The sequence below is a fragment of the Lepidothrix coronata genome, unplaced genomic scaffold (genome assembly GCF_001604755.1).
Source record: "Lepidothrix coronata isolate B3197 unplaced genomic scaffold, Lepidothrix_coronata-1.0 Scaffold13, whole genome shotgun sequence".
NCBI classification, from domain to species: domain Eukaryota; kingdom Metazoa; phylum Chordata; class Aves; order Passeriformes; family Pipridae; genus Lepidothrix; species Lepidothrix coronata.
Genome location: NW_016690193.1, coordinates 7,255,165 through 7,275,356, shown reverse-complemented (window position 1 = coordinate 7,275,356; position 20,192 = coordinate 7,255,165). Strand labels below are relative to the sequence as shown.

The 20,192-nt window shown below is 34.7% G+C and overlaps 1 protein-coding gene across 5 annotated transcripts in view; it reads left to right on the top strand.

Annotated features, from left to right (window-relative positions):
• The window catches only part of FSTL5 (follistatin like 5), a 291,375-nt gene that overhangs the window by 150,940 nt on the left and 120,243 nt on the right, over positions 1-20,192 (top strand). For all 5 annotated transcript variants that reach the window (XM_017806036.1, XM_017806035.1, XM_017806033.1 and 2 more), the window contains exons 5-6: positions 2,011-2,207; positions 14,595-14,715. In XM_017806036.1, the coding sequence (XP_017661525.1) occupies positions 2,011-2,207; positions 14,595-14,715 (318 nt within the window). The remainder of the gene's footprint in view (positions 1-2,010; positions 2,208-14,594; positions 14,716-20,192) is intronic.

The window sequence follows — 20,192 nt, the reverse complement described above, 5'->3', positions numbered from 1 at the left end:
CTCAGACATGTAGCATCTCATCAATGCTGCTGTTACAAATCCATGATTTAATAGATATTATTAAGAAATAAACTACTTTACTTATGTTGTGTATCTCTAAGGTAGAAATAGCTCCTTGCAGTTTTAGAATTGCAGAATGAGATTGTTTGAACAGGAATAATTTACAGGGGCGAAAATCTGAATGTGGTAGCTAGGTCTGACAACTATACTATCTAATAGGATTTGTCTTGTCTTCCCCATCGCCCAATCCCTTCCAGGACCATAGGCAAAATGGTCTTAGTCATCAGTTGCAGCAGAGTGAAGCCAAACTGTCTCTCTGAGGATAGCACAGCTAGAAAAGTTATTTAGGGAAGACAAAGATGATACTTGTTTTCTGGCCCAGTCTTTTGGAGTTCACCCAAATAAATTAGAGTATGTTAAAGTTAAGTGCTCTTTTCCCTCCCCAACACCTGGAGCCTGCATCCATTCAGATGGAAAGGTTTGCTCACTGCAGCTTCAGAATGCCTGAGGAATAAACATGTTTCCCTACTGAGTATTTCTGCATTAGACCCCTGAAAAGCAGTCACACAGAACTCAGCTCTTACCAATTGTATGGCCTCAATCTCCATGCCTCTGCCAGGTGAGGACAAATATGCAAATAGTGTGTGTAGCTTAGTCTGTCAGTTAAATACTACTTGGGTTGGTTTATTTCTGTTACTTAGATAGCTGCGTAACAATGGTGGCTTTTAGAAGAAACAAACAAACAAACAAAAAGGCTGGAGTGCTTTTGATTCTGAAAAAAATGTTATCTGCTTCCTCGATTTAATTTCTATCACAAATCCTTCCCTTTTGGATCTGAGTCTCACTAGGATAGTGAGAAGCATTTAGGAACTTTTTCTCTCCCTACCTTATGAAATGGTTGTGGAGGTGTTCATGTGGTACAGTTCTCGTAATAATACATATACCATTAAATAGACTAGAATAATAAATGCCAGTCTCATAAATGTAAGTATGATGTTTAATAAATGGGATCCACTTGCAAAACAAAACAACTACCTAAGCAGTTTTGGTGAGATAAATAGTTGTTTCTCATTAATACTCATATCTTCAGCATAGTGTCTAAAAAGAAGAATGCAAAATAGCTTTCTTTGCTAATCAATGTATTGCTCTAGCCTTGACTTCACTTCACCAGCATTTTGCTGGAACGGATTTACATATTTCCTCTTATAAAACCGTTTGAAATCCTAAGGTTATTTTAATAAAAAAAATCCCAAGGCCTTCTAAACAGTTTGTCTATTCAATTTAAAATATGCAGCAACTGATCTAAGAGAATTAGTAGGCATGCACTATTTTGTGCTTTGGTTTAGAGTAAGTACTGACTGTAATTACTATATGTAGGACACTTGCTGTAGCAATTTCCACTTTATAGAAGACTTGATAATGAAAAGAATAAACCAGATCTTGTCAAAGATATCCTTTCTCTTCCTCTGGCAATACCACTTTTCTTGTTCAAATAAGTTTGGTACGTCCAGTAAATGAAGAGGTAGAGCTAGCTTATGAGCATTCAAGCATAACTTCTGCTTTCTGAAGTCAAATATTATAATGAAATATATAGTGTTTCATTTTCTATCATATTTGCACGTTTTCCTGTATATATTACATTTCTACTGTTATGCAAAATGCTTTACCAAAGGTAACACTTAAGATGAACCTTTCTAGAATGGTCTAAATGAAAAAAGCACAGGCTTGGAAACTGATAAAGCTTTCCTTAGTTTCTATACACAGAAAATTTTGCCTAAGAAAGAATCTAAAGCTGCAATAAATTTTTTTACCTTAATCTGAAGACCAGACAAGGAAATAGTATGGATCAAACTACTACAAAATGAATTCCTTAACTCTTAAAGCAACCCTGTTGGTATTGTTATAAGAAGTTAATAGCCTTTGCTTTTTCAATTTTTTTTAAATTTATCTTTAAACTCTTAATAGGAAATCAAATTCAAAATAGTCTTGTTTTGTGTATTTTCTTTTCAGGGGATAAATGTAAACCTACTGAATACACTGAAGTGAAAAATATGTTACTGGATCTGCAAAATCAGAGGTACATTGCCCAATCAAAAGATAAAACCATTGATGAGAAAATGGCTTTAAAGAAACTTCTTGTAGATCAAATGTTCAATTATTTTGATTCAGACAACAATGGACTTGTGGACACTAATGAGTTATCTCAGGTAAGATTTAGATTTTGTTTCCATTAGCATAGTAGCTGTTTAATTGCCTTTGTCAGGACACACACACGGAATATTATTTCTTAGGATGCTTTACTGTAGAAAATGTTTGTGAGTCTCTGAAGTGGAAAACTTCATTTGAGAATTATTCAGAAATTCTGCACTGATTACTTGGAAATTTTAGTATAATGCTTTGGAACATAGTGCAGTGGGTTAGAACACTCTAGGCTGTTGTGACCATGAGTTGTTTTATTATCCACAGTACGCTATCATATAGTCCAAGAGTATAGCTGTATTGTAGAAGTTGAAAACAATTAAAATGATGTGGTAAATCACTTCTTTAATAATAAAATATAATTGCTTCATCTAAGTTAGGGCTAGAGAAGTACAGAAGTAGTCTTGCAAAGTTCATGGTAGTCTCTAAACAGTAAACTTTAACTAATATAGATCTAAACCAGTAATTGCTGCTCTGCTAGGCACAACAGCACTAGCTTTAATCAACCTAAAAGAGATAATTCTATTAAAGAGTGTTGTTAGGGCAAATGTACTTTGATTTACTAGAGGTCTATGTTTGAGGAACCTAATCGTGGCTAAACTATATTAATGGGTCTGATATTAGTCAACCAATTAAAAATTTAAGAAAAGTAAGATTTTTTTAGATGTGACTGTTGATCATTGTGCTATGTTTTATGTGGCGTGGCAGTGTTAAGAAATATTTACAAGTGAATGTATAATGCCTAAGGTGTAAGGCTAGAGTTATCATTTCCATACAGACAACTTTTAAAATTTTAGTGGCAATTTCCAGGACCAGAGGCTGGTTGCAAATATAGGTATCATGTCAAATACTAATAAATAATCTGTTTCAAAAGACTAATTTAAAAATATTATTTTTCTGTACTTTAAAAGATTTGATTTTCCTGCTGCTTTTTAGACTCTTTTAGAAACTCAGCTTTCAAGGGAAATTGGTGCCTGTATATATCTTACAAATAATACTTTTTGTGTGAATATACTTTATGAATAGATAACATACATAAGAATCACAGATACTGACATGCAAACTATATTAAATGCTTCTCTATTCAGTTGCTACATGTATACTTTTCCCAATGCTTTTTTTTTTGTGTGTCAAACATAGTTTTAAAATAATACAAAATTCTTTCATTATGGTATTTTCAAACTTTCTATACATACTTTCCCCACATAGTCTTTTTTTTTCCTATAAAAATGAATTTATAATAGCAACTGTAAAGTAGTGCTTTTCACAAGTATGGAAGCAGATCAAACAACCTTAAAACCCAGACATGGTGCTATGTGGTATTACTATAATTCATTGTAGAAACATGGAATTATTCAATTGAAAGATTAATGTAAAATAAATTCATTGTTAGTGCCATGTAGTTTGTTATTTTATGTTTTGACAAGAGACACAATAATTAATGCCATGAGGGACCCACACTGGAGCATTCTGTTCCCGAAGGACTGCACCCTTTGGAAGGTACCCACACTGTAGCAGTTCATGAAGAACTGCATTCAGTGGGAAGGACTCGTGTTGGAGCAGTTCATGGCGGACTGTTTCCCTGTGAGAGGGGAAGAGTATGAGGAGTCCTCCCTCTGAGGAGGAAGGAGTGGCAAAGACAACATGTGATGGAATGACTGCAGCTCCCATTCCCCATCTCCCTGCACTGCTGGGGAAGGAGAAGTTAGAGAATATCAGGAGTAAAGTTGAGCCCAGAAAGAAGAGAGGGATGAGGGAAAAGTGTTTTAATATTTGGGTTTATTTCTCATTTATTCTACTCTGCTCTTGGTAATGAATTGAATTATTTGTGCCCAAGTTGAGTCTGCTTTGCCCATGTTGGTAATTGCTGAGTGATCTCTCCCTGACTTTATCTTGGCTCACAAGCCTTTCATTATTTTTTCTTCCCTGTCCAGCTGAGGAGGGGAGTGACAGAGAGGCTTTGGTGGGCACTTGGCCTCCAGCCAGGGTCAACCATCCACAGGCAGACATTACTGTACTCCTGAAAACATTTTCAGGATTAGGAGAATTTCTCTCAGTTGTGCTCACAATACAGTTAAAATTTTGAAATCTGCGGAGTTGTGATAAATGATAGTGCCTGTCTACATTTTAGATGTAATCATATTAAGGGGAGATGAAAAGCAACGTATTTGTTGTAGAAAACAAGGACTCCTGAAGTTAATTTATGTTCACATAAATATTGAAGTTCAGTTTTTAGTGCATCTTAAATTTTACATCTTGTCAATCTTGTTGTGAAATCAGGCTCTTGGATTGCATTTATTATCTCATAGGTGTCCATATAGTCATCCTACCTAATGGAAAATTGAAATGAATCAGTTGGAGATTGGAAATGGTGACAGCAACACTCCAATTTTTATTGATGTATTTTGGATCTGAAGTTATAAGGTTCTTCAGTTTGCATCTTGATGCAAGAGAAATGAATATTCCTCTCTAGAAAAAGCAAGAGTATTGTTTTTATTAAAAAAACTATTTCAAGCAGTGAAAAAGTTTTTTTGTTTGTTTGTTTCTTGTTTGGGGTTTTTTTTAGCTTCAAGTATTATAGCAGTAAATTAAAAATTGGTAGACTATTTTTTTCTTCTATTTAAACAAACCTAGCACCTGGGTATAATATTTTTCATGGCTTTGTGGACTAATACAGAATTGCAGTTAAAAGTAATTTTAACTCTGTTACACAGTGTAAATGTAATAGAAAAATTGTGGGATTATGTAGCTCCATGCAGGCTGAATGAACAAGTCTTTTCTCATATAAATGCCTTTCTGCCTTGACTGCTTTCGTTGCTGAGCCTTACTCATTTAATGTTTTAGTTTCCAAATCCTATGTCGGCAAGTGAGATGTGGCTTGATTTTAAAAGGACTTACCGATGAAGTTAACTTTTTAGACCATTCTGTTTTGAGCAGTAGATACTAATCAAAAAGAGAATGTCTTTCCAAAAGTGCAGGGTATGAAATAGGCATGATTTTTATCGTCTTCATCACCTCTGGTCAACATATCTGCAAGTTTTCTAGTACAGTGAGGTGGTTCCTTGAAGGGTTTGTTTTGCTTTTAAACACTTTGAAACAATTTAAATGAATCCAAAATAATAGAAGATAATTGAATCTTCCTGTTAGGTATGAATATTCAGTTGTTAACAGAGTCATTTTTTTATCTATTTTATCCTATGCAAAACCAAACAGGAATTTAAAAAAAGTTGTAAATGAAATACCAGTATTTCTATCACTGCAGACTACCTGATTATTCTATATTGTTTTTGTTGTATAGAAGAGAAAAGCAGCAGAAGTGTTATGAGTAGGCATGGGAATAAAATGTATTTTTTCAGTGATGAATGTAGTTATTCCTGTATGGTGGAATTGCCTTTTTATAAACAGTAAGCCTTTTCTGGGTGGCAACAGGGAAAGATGCATAACCTCTGAGAGTGCTTCATCTTGCTCAACAGTGAAATTCAAGGTTCTTCTGCATGTGAAGTGAAATAATCTATACTTGATTAGACTTAGAACTGCTTTTCTTCTATTTATTTCTTACACTACTGAACTAAGAAAGCAAAAGTTTATAGAAAAGCGAAGTGACTGTCATGGTTTGAGAGCCTCAAAATCCAATTCCCTAGTCTAAACCCCCTCCCACATCTCAACCCAATGTGAGATGGGTTTTCCAGGCAACCACACAAGACTCAAAATGGGGAAAAGGGAATATATTACAATGACTGTACAAATAAATACTAACATACATTATATGCAATCTTAATTATCTCTACCATGACATAAGTATTTACAATGGATCAAACCTCTTCTCCCCTCCAAATAAAATTCCAGGAGGGAAGAAGGAAAGATCCCTTCTTCAGAGCAGCAATGTCTCTAAGGCAGCAGGTTTATCTGTTTCGCTCTTCTCATGCAGCAGCTGCATCTCTGCCAGCACACATGAGGGGTATCCAAGCCTCTCAGCCACTCATCTTCAAATGAGGGTCTTCCTCTGTGGGCTGCGTAGCAGGGACAAAACTCGCTTCACCACGGTCATGTCACGAAGCGCAGGGGCATCTTTGTGAAAGTCTCTTCCTCAGGGGGGTCACCCCTGAGTCAGAACATCTTGGGCAGCATTCAATTGAAAGCCTTTGCCTCAAGAGTTCTACCAGAGCTCCTGTGCTCTGTCTCAGGCCGCTAGGCTTGGCAGCAGCAGCGACGGGGGGCCAAGGTCACTCCCTCTGCGTTCCTTCTCTGTCCCGGTCTAGCTTTCCAGGATGCTTTGAGCTTTTCAGCTCTTCTCCTTGGTGCATGTTGCACTCTACGACTCCTCTCAAGCCGAAGTCCATCTCCCTCCTTTCTCGGAGGTCTCAGAGGGGTATAAGGTTTTATTTCAGTTCTTACCCCAACTTCCTCTCAGTAGATCCTAATTTTCTCTCTCTGCTGCTCTCTCTCTCTCTCTCGGCTCTCTCAGACTTCCTTGCCTTCTCTGTGCCTTCCTTGGCTGCGTGCTGTTGCTTTCTTATCTTTTGGCTCTTAGCCACAGTCTCTGGACGCTGCTTCTGCCACTGCTCTGTCTCTGCTCACTCACGGTGGAGAAAACTTTTTTAGCTTTGAGCCACAGGTATTTAGTCCAGCATTACGCTGTTCCAAGTCCCTGCAGCCCCCCGCTGTGGGCTGGAGGGGGGCCCAGCCCCCAGTGGGGCTGCTGCTGTCTCTCCTCGTGGCTCCTACAACATGGCCACTTCTTCTACAACCCAACTACAACTAAGCTTCTCTTCCATTCTGCTTGTGATATGTTTATATTTTGCAGAAGCACTCATTGGATAAAACCTCAAAACTTCAAGGGTCACCATCCCCTGGGATTTTACCATTTTATAACTTCAGGGGGAAAAACTGTTTCCCCCCACCACAGTGACATAGCCTTGAAAGCAAGTTGAATATATAATAATAATAAATTTTCCTCTTCCTTTCCTTAATGATTTGCATTTTAGATTCAAAGAAAGAATTTAACATCCTTATTTATGAACTAGTATCTGTAATTTTAAATATCTGGATGTATTTCTTTTATTTACCAGGTTAACATAGGCCAATGAAAATACATTACATTTTCATAAAAAACTCATCCTCACTTCTGCATTTTATTTTGAGTTTTCTCCGTGTCATTCAATTCCAGTAAGTGAGACCAAATAAAACCAATTAAGAAACAGACTAAAGAACCCCTCACTTTTAGGAGATGTACTGAGTTCTTCATTGTTTCAAGGAAAGATAATTGGAAGTTACAGGAACTACTGTAAGATTAAGTATGTCATTTTCACATACCACTTCAATATGCTTCTGTTGCAGGTGATATCAAAAATTCAGACTTCTCATAAAATGTAATGAACCTTTGAACAGTGTTATGGATCCATGTGTGTTTGTAGATAATTACACAGGATTGGGGTGTGGGTGTGTGTATGGATATAAATCATCTTTACATAAAGCATAATTTCAAAAGTTCCAATAAAAAATATACTAAAAAAGAAACAAATTTTAAATAGGAAATTAAGTACTATTGTCTTTATAGCTGTATGTAGATATGTGTACTTACCTCTAAATCTCAGGAATATGTCATACCTTGGAAGTACACTCTCTGTAGATGTGTAGAGCTGTATCTATAAATTATTTAGTTTCAGTATGGTAACGTAAAAAATGTAGTCTGAAGGAATTATATATTTAATTGGTTTGTTTAACACAACATTAATTGCAGTCAAATGTATAGGGAAGAGCACATTTTAATTAGTTTCTTCCTGTTGTTTATTCTTTAAGTTCTTTTTTTTCTCAGATTTGCTTCAGTCACTGTTAGTTACTCTATTTGCTAACAAAAGCTTGTTTGTGAACAGAGAACAGGTGTGTCCTTTTATATGCAACAATAAATTGACCTGAATTGTGGCTCCATCTTATACGTCAAAGATTAAGATTCCTAAAGTATGTTCTCTATGTTGTGCTATCACTAATCTAACAAAAACTGAATATGTGCTTTATTCAATTCTAAATTCAAAATAAGAACAAGAATCCTACAGGAAACTTTAAGACTGGGGAAAATTAAGAGAGACTCTTTTAGGGATTAGTGGTGAGTGAAAGCTTACAAACACTGTAATCATCAAGCTCTTAAGAGCTTGGCCTCTGCTGCCTTTGCTGTTATCAAGTAGAAGCACTTCCCATTATATTCTTGCATAATGGATAGTTGAGATACGCCGCTGAACTAGAAATTAGTTATTTAGCTACTGGAAAGGCATATAAGAAAGAAAAGAAAAGCTGCTAAGAGATTTTAAAATGACATTTGTTCTATCCTATATCTAGCTACTAGATTAATAGCTTTGCATACATATTTAAAACATACGAATATTTCATATACCTGAGTAGACAGCCTTAAGTCTTTTCATCAGTCCAAATGGAGCATTTAGCATCCTTGGAGATATGTAAGCATTGCATAATCTAGCTGCTGAGTGATCTTGCAGCTGTGAGTTTCTAATTTTCTTGCTAGGGACAAAGTCCATGCCTAAAGTCTGAGAATTAATGTTTTTTAAATGAGAGGAATTTTAGGCACCAGATTTTGTGAGTACATCTAGTGACTGAAAGATAGAAGCCCCCAGTTTCTGAACCTGGTGTTACCTAACATATTCCCTTCTCCAGCCAATGACTGTGAGGTTGGGCAAAGCGGTTCTGCTTCTTCAGTTACTTCTCTCTGGTTCAATGATTTCTAAGTTCTGTCCTGTGAAAATGTTCCTTGCAACACAGGCCATGAAGAAAGCAGGACCAAGCTTGATTTCCTGGGTAGGTTCAAGGACTGGTGCTAACTGGAAGTGGACACAAGTGCAGGATTTTGTTTGCACTCATTGTTTTCTCTTGTTAAAGTCCAAAGCCACAGGCTCAGTGCTGGTAGTTCTGGGTTTAGTTCTGAGGTGTGGAACTTTGCCCATGCCATCTATGTGGTCCTAATACCTATTCTGGTCTTATACTGTGAGCTAGGCATCTATAACTTCAGCATTATAATTGCAGACACCTTACATCTTCTGACTCAGGGTAGGTCTTCACTCTGCTAAGTGTGGAATTGGAAAGGCAGGGAAACGTGTCTCTCTTTGAAGCAGTTTGCGCGGGTAAATCTCATATCTGAGCTGTGTAACTTGATTAACATAGGATAGTATTAAGATAATACCTTTAGATGAAATGTAGTCCATGCCTTTATGTGCCATTTTGTGTGGTCTTAGCAGTACAGATATCCGTTTGCCCGGGGATCTCTATGTCTGACCCATTCTATGATGCATAGAATTATAGCCCTGTATCTTTACTCACTCTGCATCAAATTCTCAAAGGAAACTGTCTGCTATGGACATCAAATACCAGATGGTGTTTCTGCCCTACAGAACCTGCTGGTAAATTGTAAGAACACTGATTTAACTTAGATTAAGGGAAGTTAAAGCAAGAAACAATTTGCCAACCTTTATTATCAATTTTCTTTCATAAGTGGTCAATTCTTTCAATTTATACTAAGTTATGCTGTTGTGGAAGATAGGGGAACAAGTAATTGAATCCCCCCTTGTGCAGTTCAGAATTAATCTGGAGCACAGTTCTCACAGTGTTTGGTGTTTGATATATTTGGTGTTTTATCAAGCACTGAGTGATCCTGTTGTGATGAGATACCTTTAGGAAAGATGAACACACGTAACTGAGTGACCATATTAGATTTAAAGGAAGGTTGTGTTTGTACTTGTATTTTTGTAGCATTTTCTTTGGGGAGGTACGTAAAGACCATCAATCACAGGCAGGAAAAAAACCTACTGATTGATAACATTCCAGGTAAGGTGGACTAATAAAGTACTGAATTCTCAAGGATAAGCTTCATATTCTTTAAAAGCCAGATTTAATTTGAAAATTTAGATAAGTTTCTAAGTTTTCAGTATTTATGGAGTTTCACAATATGCTATGAACAGAGGACCACTCTTGCTGTATATTTTGCCTTTTACCAGTGGATGATATGGAAAGTAAATACTTCACTGTCTTTATGGAAACGCAAAGTAAAAATTGTGAGCATAAATATTTGCGAACATTCTCTGGTATGAATTTTCAGCTTAGAAGTTTGAAAACAAATAATCCATGTTTGATTTGTATGGCACAATCATAAAATTGTGCAGATAATCTTTATGAGATTTCAATTTTTATAATAAGTATTTTATTTCTAGCCTATGACTTACTAAAAATTTTGCCAGTTTCTATTCTCCCTCCCTAACGAATTGTTGTCTGTTTAGTTTAACCAAGCAGTAGACAAGTTGTGTTTAAAGAATTGTCTTAAGAAACAGTTTCCTTAAATTTTACTCTTCTCTCCTCCAGAGACAGAGATTAATAGATTAATAGAATTTAAAATTTAAGGCACATTGTTGAATCGTCTATGATATACAAGTTTGATTAGATGATGGTGTATCACAAACATTAGATTTTATTCTATTTATCCAATACTTTTAATTAAAAAAATAATGTCTTGCAGAAAAGGTCTATAAGGAAGTGTGCAACCTTGATTTGAAAACATCAAGAAGAACTTAAAAGACAGTATTCAAGGTTAACTGTTCCTATGGCTTTTCTTTTCCAGTTTTATAGGTGTTATCTGTTTTTTTCCTGTCATATTAATGATTTTCCAAACTGAAATATTTATTTCTTCCCCTGAGAAATTACCTATGGAACATGATATGGTCAAGTCTAAGTCTCCCTTACAAACAAACAACAAACAAACAACCCAGCAAACCTTTCTCCTTCCCTCAAACCTATAAAGATTGATTTTTCTCAGTTCACTTGACGTAAAGTGTCTCAGCAGACTTCGGTTTGTTTTATGGATACTTTCTAACTTGGTAAATTCTCTTCTAGTTTCTCAACATTAAATTTTAATCTGTGCAAGTCAAAACTGAGCGTTGTGTTTCAAATTCAGTCCCACCATTGTCTTTCTAGCCCTAGTTACCTTGTTACACTTCCAAAAGTCATGCTACTTGGTTAGGCCACAGAATGATCCTGGAATTTATAAGGCTTCTTTATCCCCAGCAAATCTTGCCACTCTGTTTTTCGGATAAAATGCTTTCCAGAGCCCATTAATCCTCATTAAGGTATGAGGTTCTTACATTAGGTTTTTACGAGGTTCCTAGTTTTAGATGTTATATAACATTGTACAAAAACACAAGTACTTTTTCTGAAAGCATTCAATCATGTGATCCATTTCATTCCATATGCTGCCTTGTCCTTCTCTTCATTATTATTCACCTCAACAGTACATACCATCTACCAATTTTATTTTTTTACTTACTTTTAAATTATCAAAAGAGATTGGGATGAGACCCCACATTTTAAAAATCCCACTGGATTGTTTTAGCTATTGATAATTCCTTACAGACATCTTTTTTTTTCAGGTTTTGCAATAACTGATGTTATTATTCATGCAGTATATGCCTTATTGATACTGCATATTATTTTTATCTTGTGATTACATAGTGTGTGAAATTAAAAATATCTATAAGAAAATATTATGTTTAGCAAGCTGTCTTTGTAAATTAAATCTTACATAAGTAAAAGGAAATGAAATTGGGATTGTCTGACAGGCTGTATTTCCTAGAAGATGGTATTAAAATATCATGCTATAACAGCATTTAGAAACACAAAAAATCTTCACAGTCTTAATTTGTGAATTCCACTGTTGATTTCTTGATCCAATACTAGTATTTTTTCTTGACCTCTTTGAATATTTGCATACCATCATTATATGTCCTCTTCCATGGAATTTTACTGATACTAGAAGATCTGTTGAAAGGTAATGTTAACATGAAAAAGGTCTCAGCTGACTCAGGGACTCTTGTGAACAGGCCGTTTGATCCTGATGATTATAGAACTTGATGCCAACATAAGTTTCTAAACAACTTCTCTGTTGGCTAATGGCTTGGTAACCAGTCATATTTACTTTGCTAGAGTCTCATACAGGTTGTACTTCATATCATAGTTGGTCTGATCTAACTTCAAGATGCTACAGAAACAGGCAATTTTTCAAAATCCAAACCCCCACACTCTGAGTTGTACCTGGTTGTGATCATATCTCATGAGACAGGATATTAATCTCCCACCCCTTCAAAAGGAAAACCCAACCAACTGATCAAAAGCTCCACAAAGATTAATTTTGATTTCAATCTCAGAGTTGATCTGATCCACAGGTCCTATTGCAGAGCTGGGAGATGGCTAGGTCCTGCACAAGAGAATTCTGATTGGAACAACTCTTCTAGCAGCAAATCACAGATAATTAAGATAATCATGATATAAAATCACTTCTGTACCTTTTGAAACCTGTCCTCACAGACATGTTTGGACGATTTATCAACAACAAGTGTATTTTCAAAAGAACCCCAAAGTATATCACCGGCATAAACATGTCTGTACATAAACAAATATTGAATCTTACATCTGTAATCAAAATTATAGGTTTACTGAGGATGAAAATGAAATAATTGACAGGATGATAAAATGCACATGTCTGTAGTATCATTATAGCACATTGATTCTAATATTTTTTAAAATTATGATTATTCTTATTTTAAATAAAATTGACCGATTATAAATGAAAAGCATCATAAGACAGATTTCAGGTCAAAGAATAGAAGCTGAGAACACTAGTTTGCAATTTAAAATGTGATACTATAGAGGCAGGTGTTTTGGGACTTTAAAAAAGGTTTTCTTACACCTTAGTTGTAACATTTCATCCTTATTTGTACAGTTGAAGCCAGTGAAAGCAGGTGTTTAAAAAAATTTCAGGCAATTAAAGGAACAACTCCTTATCCTAAATGTACCTTTTTCATGAACCAGCTATGATTTTAAGAACATTTCAAGGCCTTGTAATCTCAGTGAGTTCTGCTAAAGTTTTCATTACACACCATTGCATATTTAGTACTTCTTGTATAACTGTAATGGGCTTAGAGTTACTAATTTTTCCCAGACTACATTTTTGTCCTTTATACACCAGCTGCATGATCTACACAATTTTATTTTTTCTTAATTCAGTTTAATGTGAACTCAATAAACAGGCTTTTAAAGTGTGAGAAATAGCAAGCACTAATATTCAGGTAGTGTAGTATGTATTTTTAATTAATAATAACAAAAGACAGTTTTGTGGTGTTTTTTCTTGTCTATGTATATGGTTTTCATACTCTCTAATGTACAAACAAGGTGATTATCTTTTATAATGCTTTTATATTAATATATGGCAGATTATTTCTGGTAGCATAAAATATTTGTGTCTTTTTCTTCTACTGCTTCTTTTATTCTCTATTATTCTTTTAGCTATTTTGTATTTACATGAATAGTAACTGAATCAATTCCTTTGCAGAGCAACTGAAAAACAAAAGCCCCTGTATGCCCTGTTTTCCAGAAATTATCCTTTGCTAATACAAATATAATCTTTTAACAATTATTTTGGGAGACAGGTTATTGGAAGAATAATTATTTTACCTATGAATTACCTAAGACATATTCAATTTTTCTGTGCCTGGTGCAAAACTATAGACTGTGCAATATTACAACAAAGAGTTGCATTAGTTTTGGTTCTTTCAGTTATGTGATAATATTTTTAATATAAGCATCATGTAAAATGACAATTCTGAAGCACTATCAGCATCTTAAAAATTCCTCAGATGGAATCTAAGCAGATGTCTACTATATACATAGACTTAAAGCAAAATGCCGCACGCATTAAAGAACGTTTCTCTAGGGTAAGTCCATTGGAGTTAAAAATCTAATAGCTATTAATTAGGATCTATTTACAAATTTTATGTGCCCCCATTAAGAAACAGAAACCTTTTCAGGTCAACTACTTATATAACAGGTCTTTAGGGAGATAATAGGTTTGTCCAAAGCCTATAAGAAGTTGATACAATTAGTGCGATAAGAAGAGTTTATATTAGTTATTTTTGAAAGTGTCTGCACTTGGTTTCTGTGGTTAGGAATTAGACTGAGAAGAAAAAGACATTCTGCCATTTGTACTTGGGAAATTATTATTTCAAGTATATTTGAATGTGTCTTAATCACCATTCCAGCACATATAAAGTAAGATCAGATTTAAAATTCCCAGTGCCTTTATAGTGCTTCTGTCTATCCCCATTATATATATTCTCTGTATATTCTAAGAACTTTTGTATAATTTCAGTCTGTCCTAAAGGTATTAACTTTTAAAACTGTAATAAATAATTACAAAGTAACTGAAAATCCCTGACTTTACACAGTTGCAGTTCATTGCCCTACAGCAACCTTAAAATGATCTATTAAATGATTATTAGAAACAATTAATTATACCAGAGAACACTAAGAGCTCAAATGCAATTTCATGGTTATAATTTTCTTGTCAGGTAATAAAACGGGATGAGCTTGGCAAGGAACCATCTGACTGCTCTGTGTTCGATTTGCTGAAATACGATGATTATAATAGTGACAAGCACCTGGCTCTGGAAGAGTTCTATAGAGCTTTTCGTAAGTACCAAGACTAGCCTATTCTTCTTTCAGTTTTCTCTTTCTTGCTTTGCTTTTGTGAAACAGCATTTTTTATTTTTTGAATCTTGATGTATCCAGGTGCTGTACAATTTAACAGTCATGATATAGCAGAAAACTTTGTAGCAGAAATCAGTGATACCCACTATCAAAAGTTCCAGATTTATGAGGGATTTTGGTAATGGAGAATTCATAGATATTCTTTTTTGATGCCAGCTTGCCTTGCTAAGTCTGTGTTGCGCAAAAGTGGCAAGTAGTGTGGTCAAGACATAATCAGTAGAACCAAAATGCTTCTCCACACCCTGTATTTATGACTGCTGATAAGATCATTCCTGACAAACCCAGCAACAAATGTACCGCTTCTATTACATGTCTTATGTCTTCATAGGACTTGGAATGAGATCAAAGATTTGTGGTGTAGTTTCGCAAGGTATTTGTTCTCAGTGCCAAAAGGATGTCGGAACAATTGTGTATAGGACTTAAAACATCTTGACCAAAAACACTGGGATGAGGTTCAACATGGTAGTGAATAGCAGAAAGAAGATGTTGAGAGCTTTTATACAGTGTGTTAAATGTTATATTTTGTTATATCCAGATCAGAACTGATGATTTTTCTCTTTTATGTACCTCGAACCTAAGACTGAATCTTGAAAACTGACTTTTGGTTTCAAAAGCTGTTTCTCTAAATTCAACAACCTGGCAGCATAGAAGATGAAGCTTGTGCTCAATTCTTTCTATAATTTTTGTTTGATTATACATTGACTAGTCCATTAATGTATATTCAATGAGTCATTGCAACCTGTTGTTTTAGTCTTCTTGTACTTTATCTTTGGGCAAATGAGAGCTCTCAGCCACTTTAAGTGATATCAAATGAAAAAAAGATTCAAAACAACTTACAGAGTTTAAACTAAAAAGTAATGAATTTATACTAAAAATGTCTGCATGACAAGTAGAATAAACATGAAATGGATAAACAACACAGACTGCCTGATAGTTTCTTAGTTTTGACAATTTTTATTTCCTTAAAAATCTTTCAGAAAGTGTGATTGATTTTGTGATACCGCTTAGCTGAACAAATGGCTTATTGCTTCTACAAATAACTTGATCCTGCTTCCTGAGGTTATCTGACTGCCTTTCTTGCATTGTCCTGACACTCACACTCTCTCCTCTGAGTCACTTACTAAGTCAGCAGAAAAATACTCACCCTCCATATCCCACCCCCAATCCTGCTGAATGACCTGAATTGATGAAGGGAAGGGTCAGATCATGACTCATGCAAAAGAGGTGAGAGTACAACCAAGAAATAAGGGCAGGGGGAGAAAGTGGGAGATGTTAGGACATTGTGACTGTGAGATAAATTAGTTCATCTGAAGCAGCAAAACACTAGGAAATACCTTAATTTCTTTATTTAGACTTGTGTTACAAGTTTGGCTTACAAAAATGTGCAGAATTATACAGCATCTATAGAAAGACATCCACACATTATCTATGATTATATGATTAGGTGCTCTACTTCTAGATCTTGATTATGTGCATACCATGTGGAAATTTATATGGAAGCATTTAACATACATAGCAGTCCATGAGGGTTAAAGATATGTTTAAAGCATTAGCATGCTTTTTAAAAACACTGAAACCTTGTAACAATGGAAGCACAATATTTTTCTTCCAAATAAGATTTTTGATGTGTCTCTGAGGGATTATTCTGTATTGTTGTAAAACTTCAGACATAAAAATGGCATTTTCTTTTTGATGAACTTTTGAATAATAAAAATAATTTCCATATGGTATGTTAAGCATTGCCTTGTTATGAATTCTAATGAAAACATTGGATTACATAAGATTAGGAATCATTTAGGTTTTTTTGTTGAAATACAGTAGTGGAGAAGACCCTACTTAAAACTATAAGGCTATCTTGGAAGATAATTTCTAGAGCAAGATTCATTTTCCTATGTAGTTAACAAAATGCATTCATATTCATTACATTGTTGAAAAACAAAACCTAAAAACAGGTGCACTTCATTGTGTGTTGCCCAAAAAGTGAAAGAAATATGATATAACATTAGACTCTGTAATTAAGATAAAATAAATACTCTTTAAATAAATTTGAGGTAAATACACTAGTTCCATTGCATTTGGTCTCAAGACAGTTTGAATTCAGTCAGTTTGACCTACTTCACTAGCATTAACAAAAACAATATATTCCTATAAAAGCTAAGCAAAATCAAAACAACTTAAATGAGCCATCCTGTCGTTTGACTACTCTTATGGCTACACAAGCTGACCCAAAGCTGAAAGGAAGCTCTCCACGCAAGCCACGCTAACCTAAGGTAAAGTGAATGTGACAGAATCTGTCCAGAGGCCTGTGTTGTTTGCTTAGGGCAAAGCTTGTGAGCTGTCACTAGTAATGGCAAGTCTGGATTTATGAGGATACAAATAATTAATATAGACAGGGAACCAGATCCATGTATGGAAATATACACAAGAAGCACTCATGACGCATCTTCTACACACTATTCTACGCACAAGTATCTCTTCAATTAAGCATCCACCTACAACAGAATTAAACATTTTAATTTTCTTCAATAAAGTGACCCAGCAATGTTCACAGAGAGAAATAAACATGATTTTTCCAGAATTTTATTGAAGAACTTAATAATTTAAATTTTGCATTCTATTTGGTTATATTGTAATGATATATTATTAATACATTATATTGTGATTATATATTATAATTCTGAAATTATCCCTTTTTACAATAATTTTTCACCAGCTTGGACACTTTCAAACACGTAGAACAAATAGAAACCAAAATAGGAAATTTTTTTTTTCAAATTATTTTTTTAAATTATTTTCATATATAATGAAAGATTATAACTGAGTAACAGTGATTGCAGGGGATCATCTTCCAAAATGTTAGGGTGTTATTTGATGTTTAAAGACATTTAAAAGACATAGCTGTTAATTTACTTAAAAAAATGCTTGTAGAATTTTTTTTTACCTCTTGAACAGTACCTCATCAATATAACTTGACCGTGTGGATTTCATGGGGTTTTCATTCCTTTATCTCCACCATTTTCATGTATATATGAAACCTAATTTCACACTAATACCTGCTACTCCCAGTGCATTTGCCTCTATCCCTAACTGTAGTGGAGTAGTGGATTTGAAAAATGTCAATCTTTCCTAGTTGTTCACCCAACTGCTGGAACAAGTGTTACTAGCTTTTATTGCCTCAGAATGGCAGTGGAGAAGATTTAGCTTTGCATGATGAAGAAATTCAAAACATCTATTCAAAACTTCTGCACAGAATTCAAAGGAGTTATTTTTTGGTTTTGTTTTTTTTTTTTCTTATTTATTTTCGTAACAGAAATGAGAATCTATTTCATTAGCATTTGCAGGTAGATTTTTTTTTCATTGGTATATTTAATTAGAAATTTTCCTCACAAATACCAGGAATTCTGTTTTTTCTCCAGTAGTAGAAAAGGAACCACCCTAAGGACAAAGATTAATCATTGGGCGTTTTTAAGGTATTACCATGCATGTAAATCTATATCTATGTACATACATATACATGCTTGTTTGTTTTCTGTGATTTACTTTCGACAGTCTCATTTTATCTGACAAAATGAGTTCACAATAAACAGGACAACCAAATGTAGATAACTATATGCAATGGAATGAAAATCCCTTTCACCCTTCAGAAGGTCAGATGCTGAGGTAGTAACAAAGAAAGAAAATGCCTGAGAGGGTGTTCTCTGCTGTGGAGGTTTGTGCCAAGTCCAGGTTCACAGAATATTGTGAGCAGATGAAGATGCTTACTGGCTTCTGAAGGGTTTTACATACTGGCAAAACTGTTGTGGTTTTCTGGGTATAGGCTGTTTTCACTCATACCATGAGGTGTAATTTTGATGCTATAACATATATCTGTGAATTATTTGTCTACTATATGTCATAACAGTTTAACTAAATCAGTAGAGTGTGCAGGGAGGATTCTGAAAAATTGTTTCCTTTAACATAAGAAGATAAATTAGAAAGTTTAGCTAGGTTTTGGGAGCTCGGGACTGAAGGAATCATCTCGTTCAGTCCTTCACTTCTTTGGCCACATAATGTAAAATTATATCCTAAAAGTGATCCAGTTCCATCTTAATGTTTTCTTTGCTTTTTTCCTTTCCTTCCTCAGCCAGCCTCAAGACAAAGGGTTTTCTATCAGCAAATGTGTTTTTTAGACAGGGAGAAATATACTTAATTTTTTCTGAAAGGGCAGGCGAAATCGTAAGATGAATGAGCCAAAAAAAATCTAAAAAGGGGGGGAATACAATTTCTTGAAAGCTTTATCTTCTATAATCTAAATTTCAACCAGAGTACTTCCTTTATTTTTCAAGGGTTTTCTTTCTTTGGTTAATGTCCCCTATGTATCAAGAGAATTTTGTGTTAGCTGCAAATGTTTTCTCTTTTTACTTTTCATCTGGTGCTCTTTTCTAAAACAAATAATCTTGTGTTTTCCTTCTTTAAAGTACCATCTCAAATGAAATTTCAAAGCGAGTACTTCAGGTGGCCCTCATGGTGGGTTGCAATACCTCAAGGCATACCGCAAGCAAGTAAATAGTAATACTGTATATAGTAGTTTTGTACTGTATATAGTAATTTTGTTTTATCACTCAGTAGATGCAGATGTATACATATTTATAGGCACTTCCCTTTCTGATTTCAATAGAAAGAATGACATTAATTTAGACATTTGTGAAAAAATCTGATTAAATAGAATTAATATAAATACCAAATTTACTGTACATAATCGAATTAACTGCTCCATGTAACAATTGATATCCTGCATAAAAAGAAGAAAAATATAACAACATCTTTCAGAATCATTTTCTATTGTTAGTGTAGAACTATTTTAGATGTTATTTTATGCTTGTAGAAGGGACCACAGAAGGTCCTCACACTGATGACTTCACTGTAAAAATTACCTCTAGATGTGCGAGAAATTGTCAGAAAGAATTATCTAGACAAAACCAAATATGACCCAATTGTATAGTCCTTTCTTCTATTAATGATGCTTTATGGTTTCACTGGAATTACTTGTGCTTTCAGGTACCACTCAACACTATTAACAATATCTAATCTGTTGTGCAGCTGTTATTCAGGATGATGTATGCTGTTACTGTACATGCTACTGCTTTATATATTTAAAAGTACCTTCAGCTTTGAAATGCCATTCAGGTCACATATATCAGATTTGGATTTCAAGTACTTCTTATTGCCCAGGTGTTTGTATGAAGTGATTTATAAAACTCCAGTAACAGCAGCTATTACAGGAGTTTTTGATCTGGTCTGAAATTACAGAACTTGTCTTTGGGCTCACCTTTTAGAAGGAAATGTGAGGCTAGTGCCTAATATGACTGTCAAACTCAGTGCTTTGTTGTGTCTGGAATCAAAGGCAAGCAGCAAGAAGT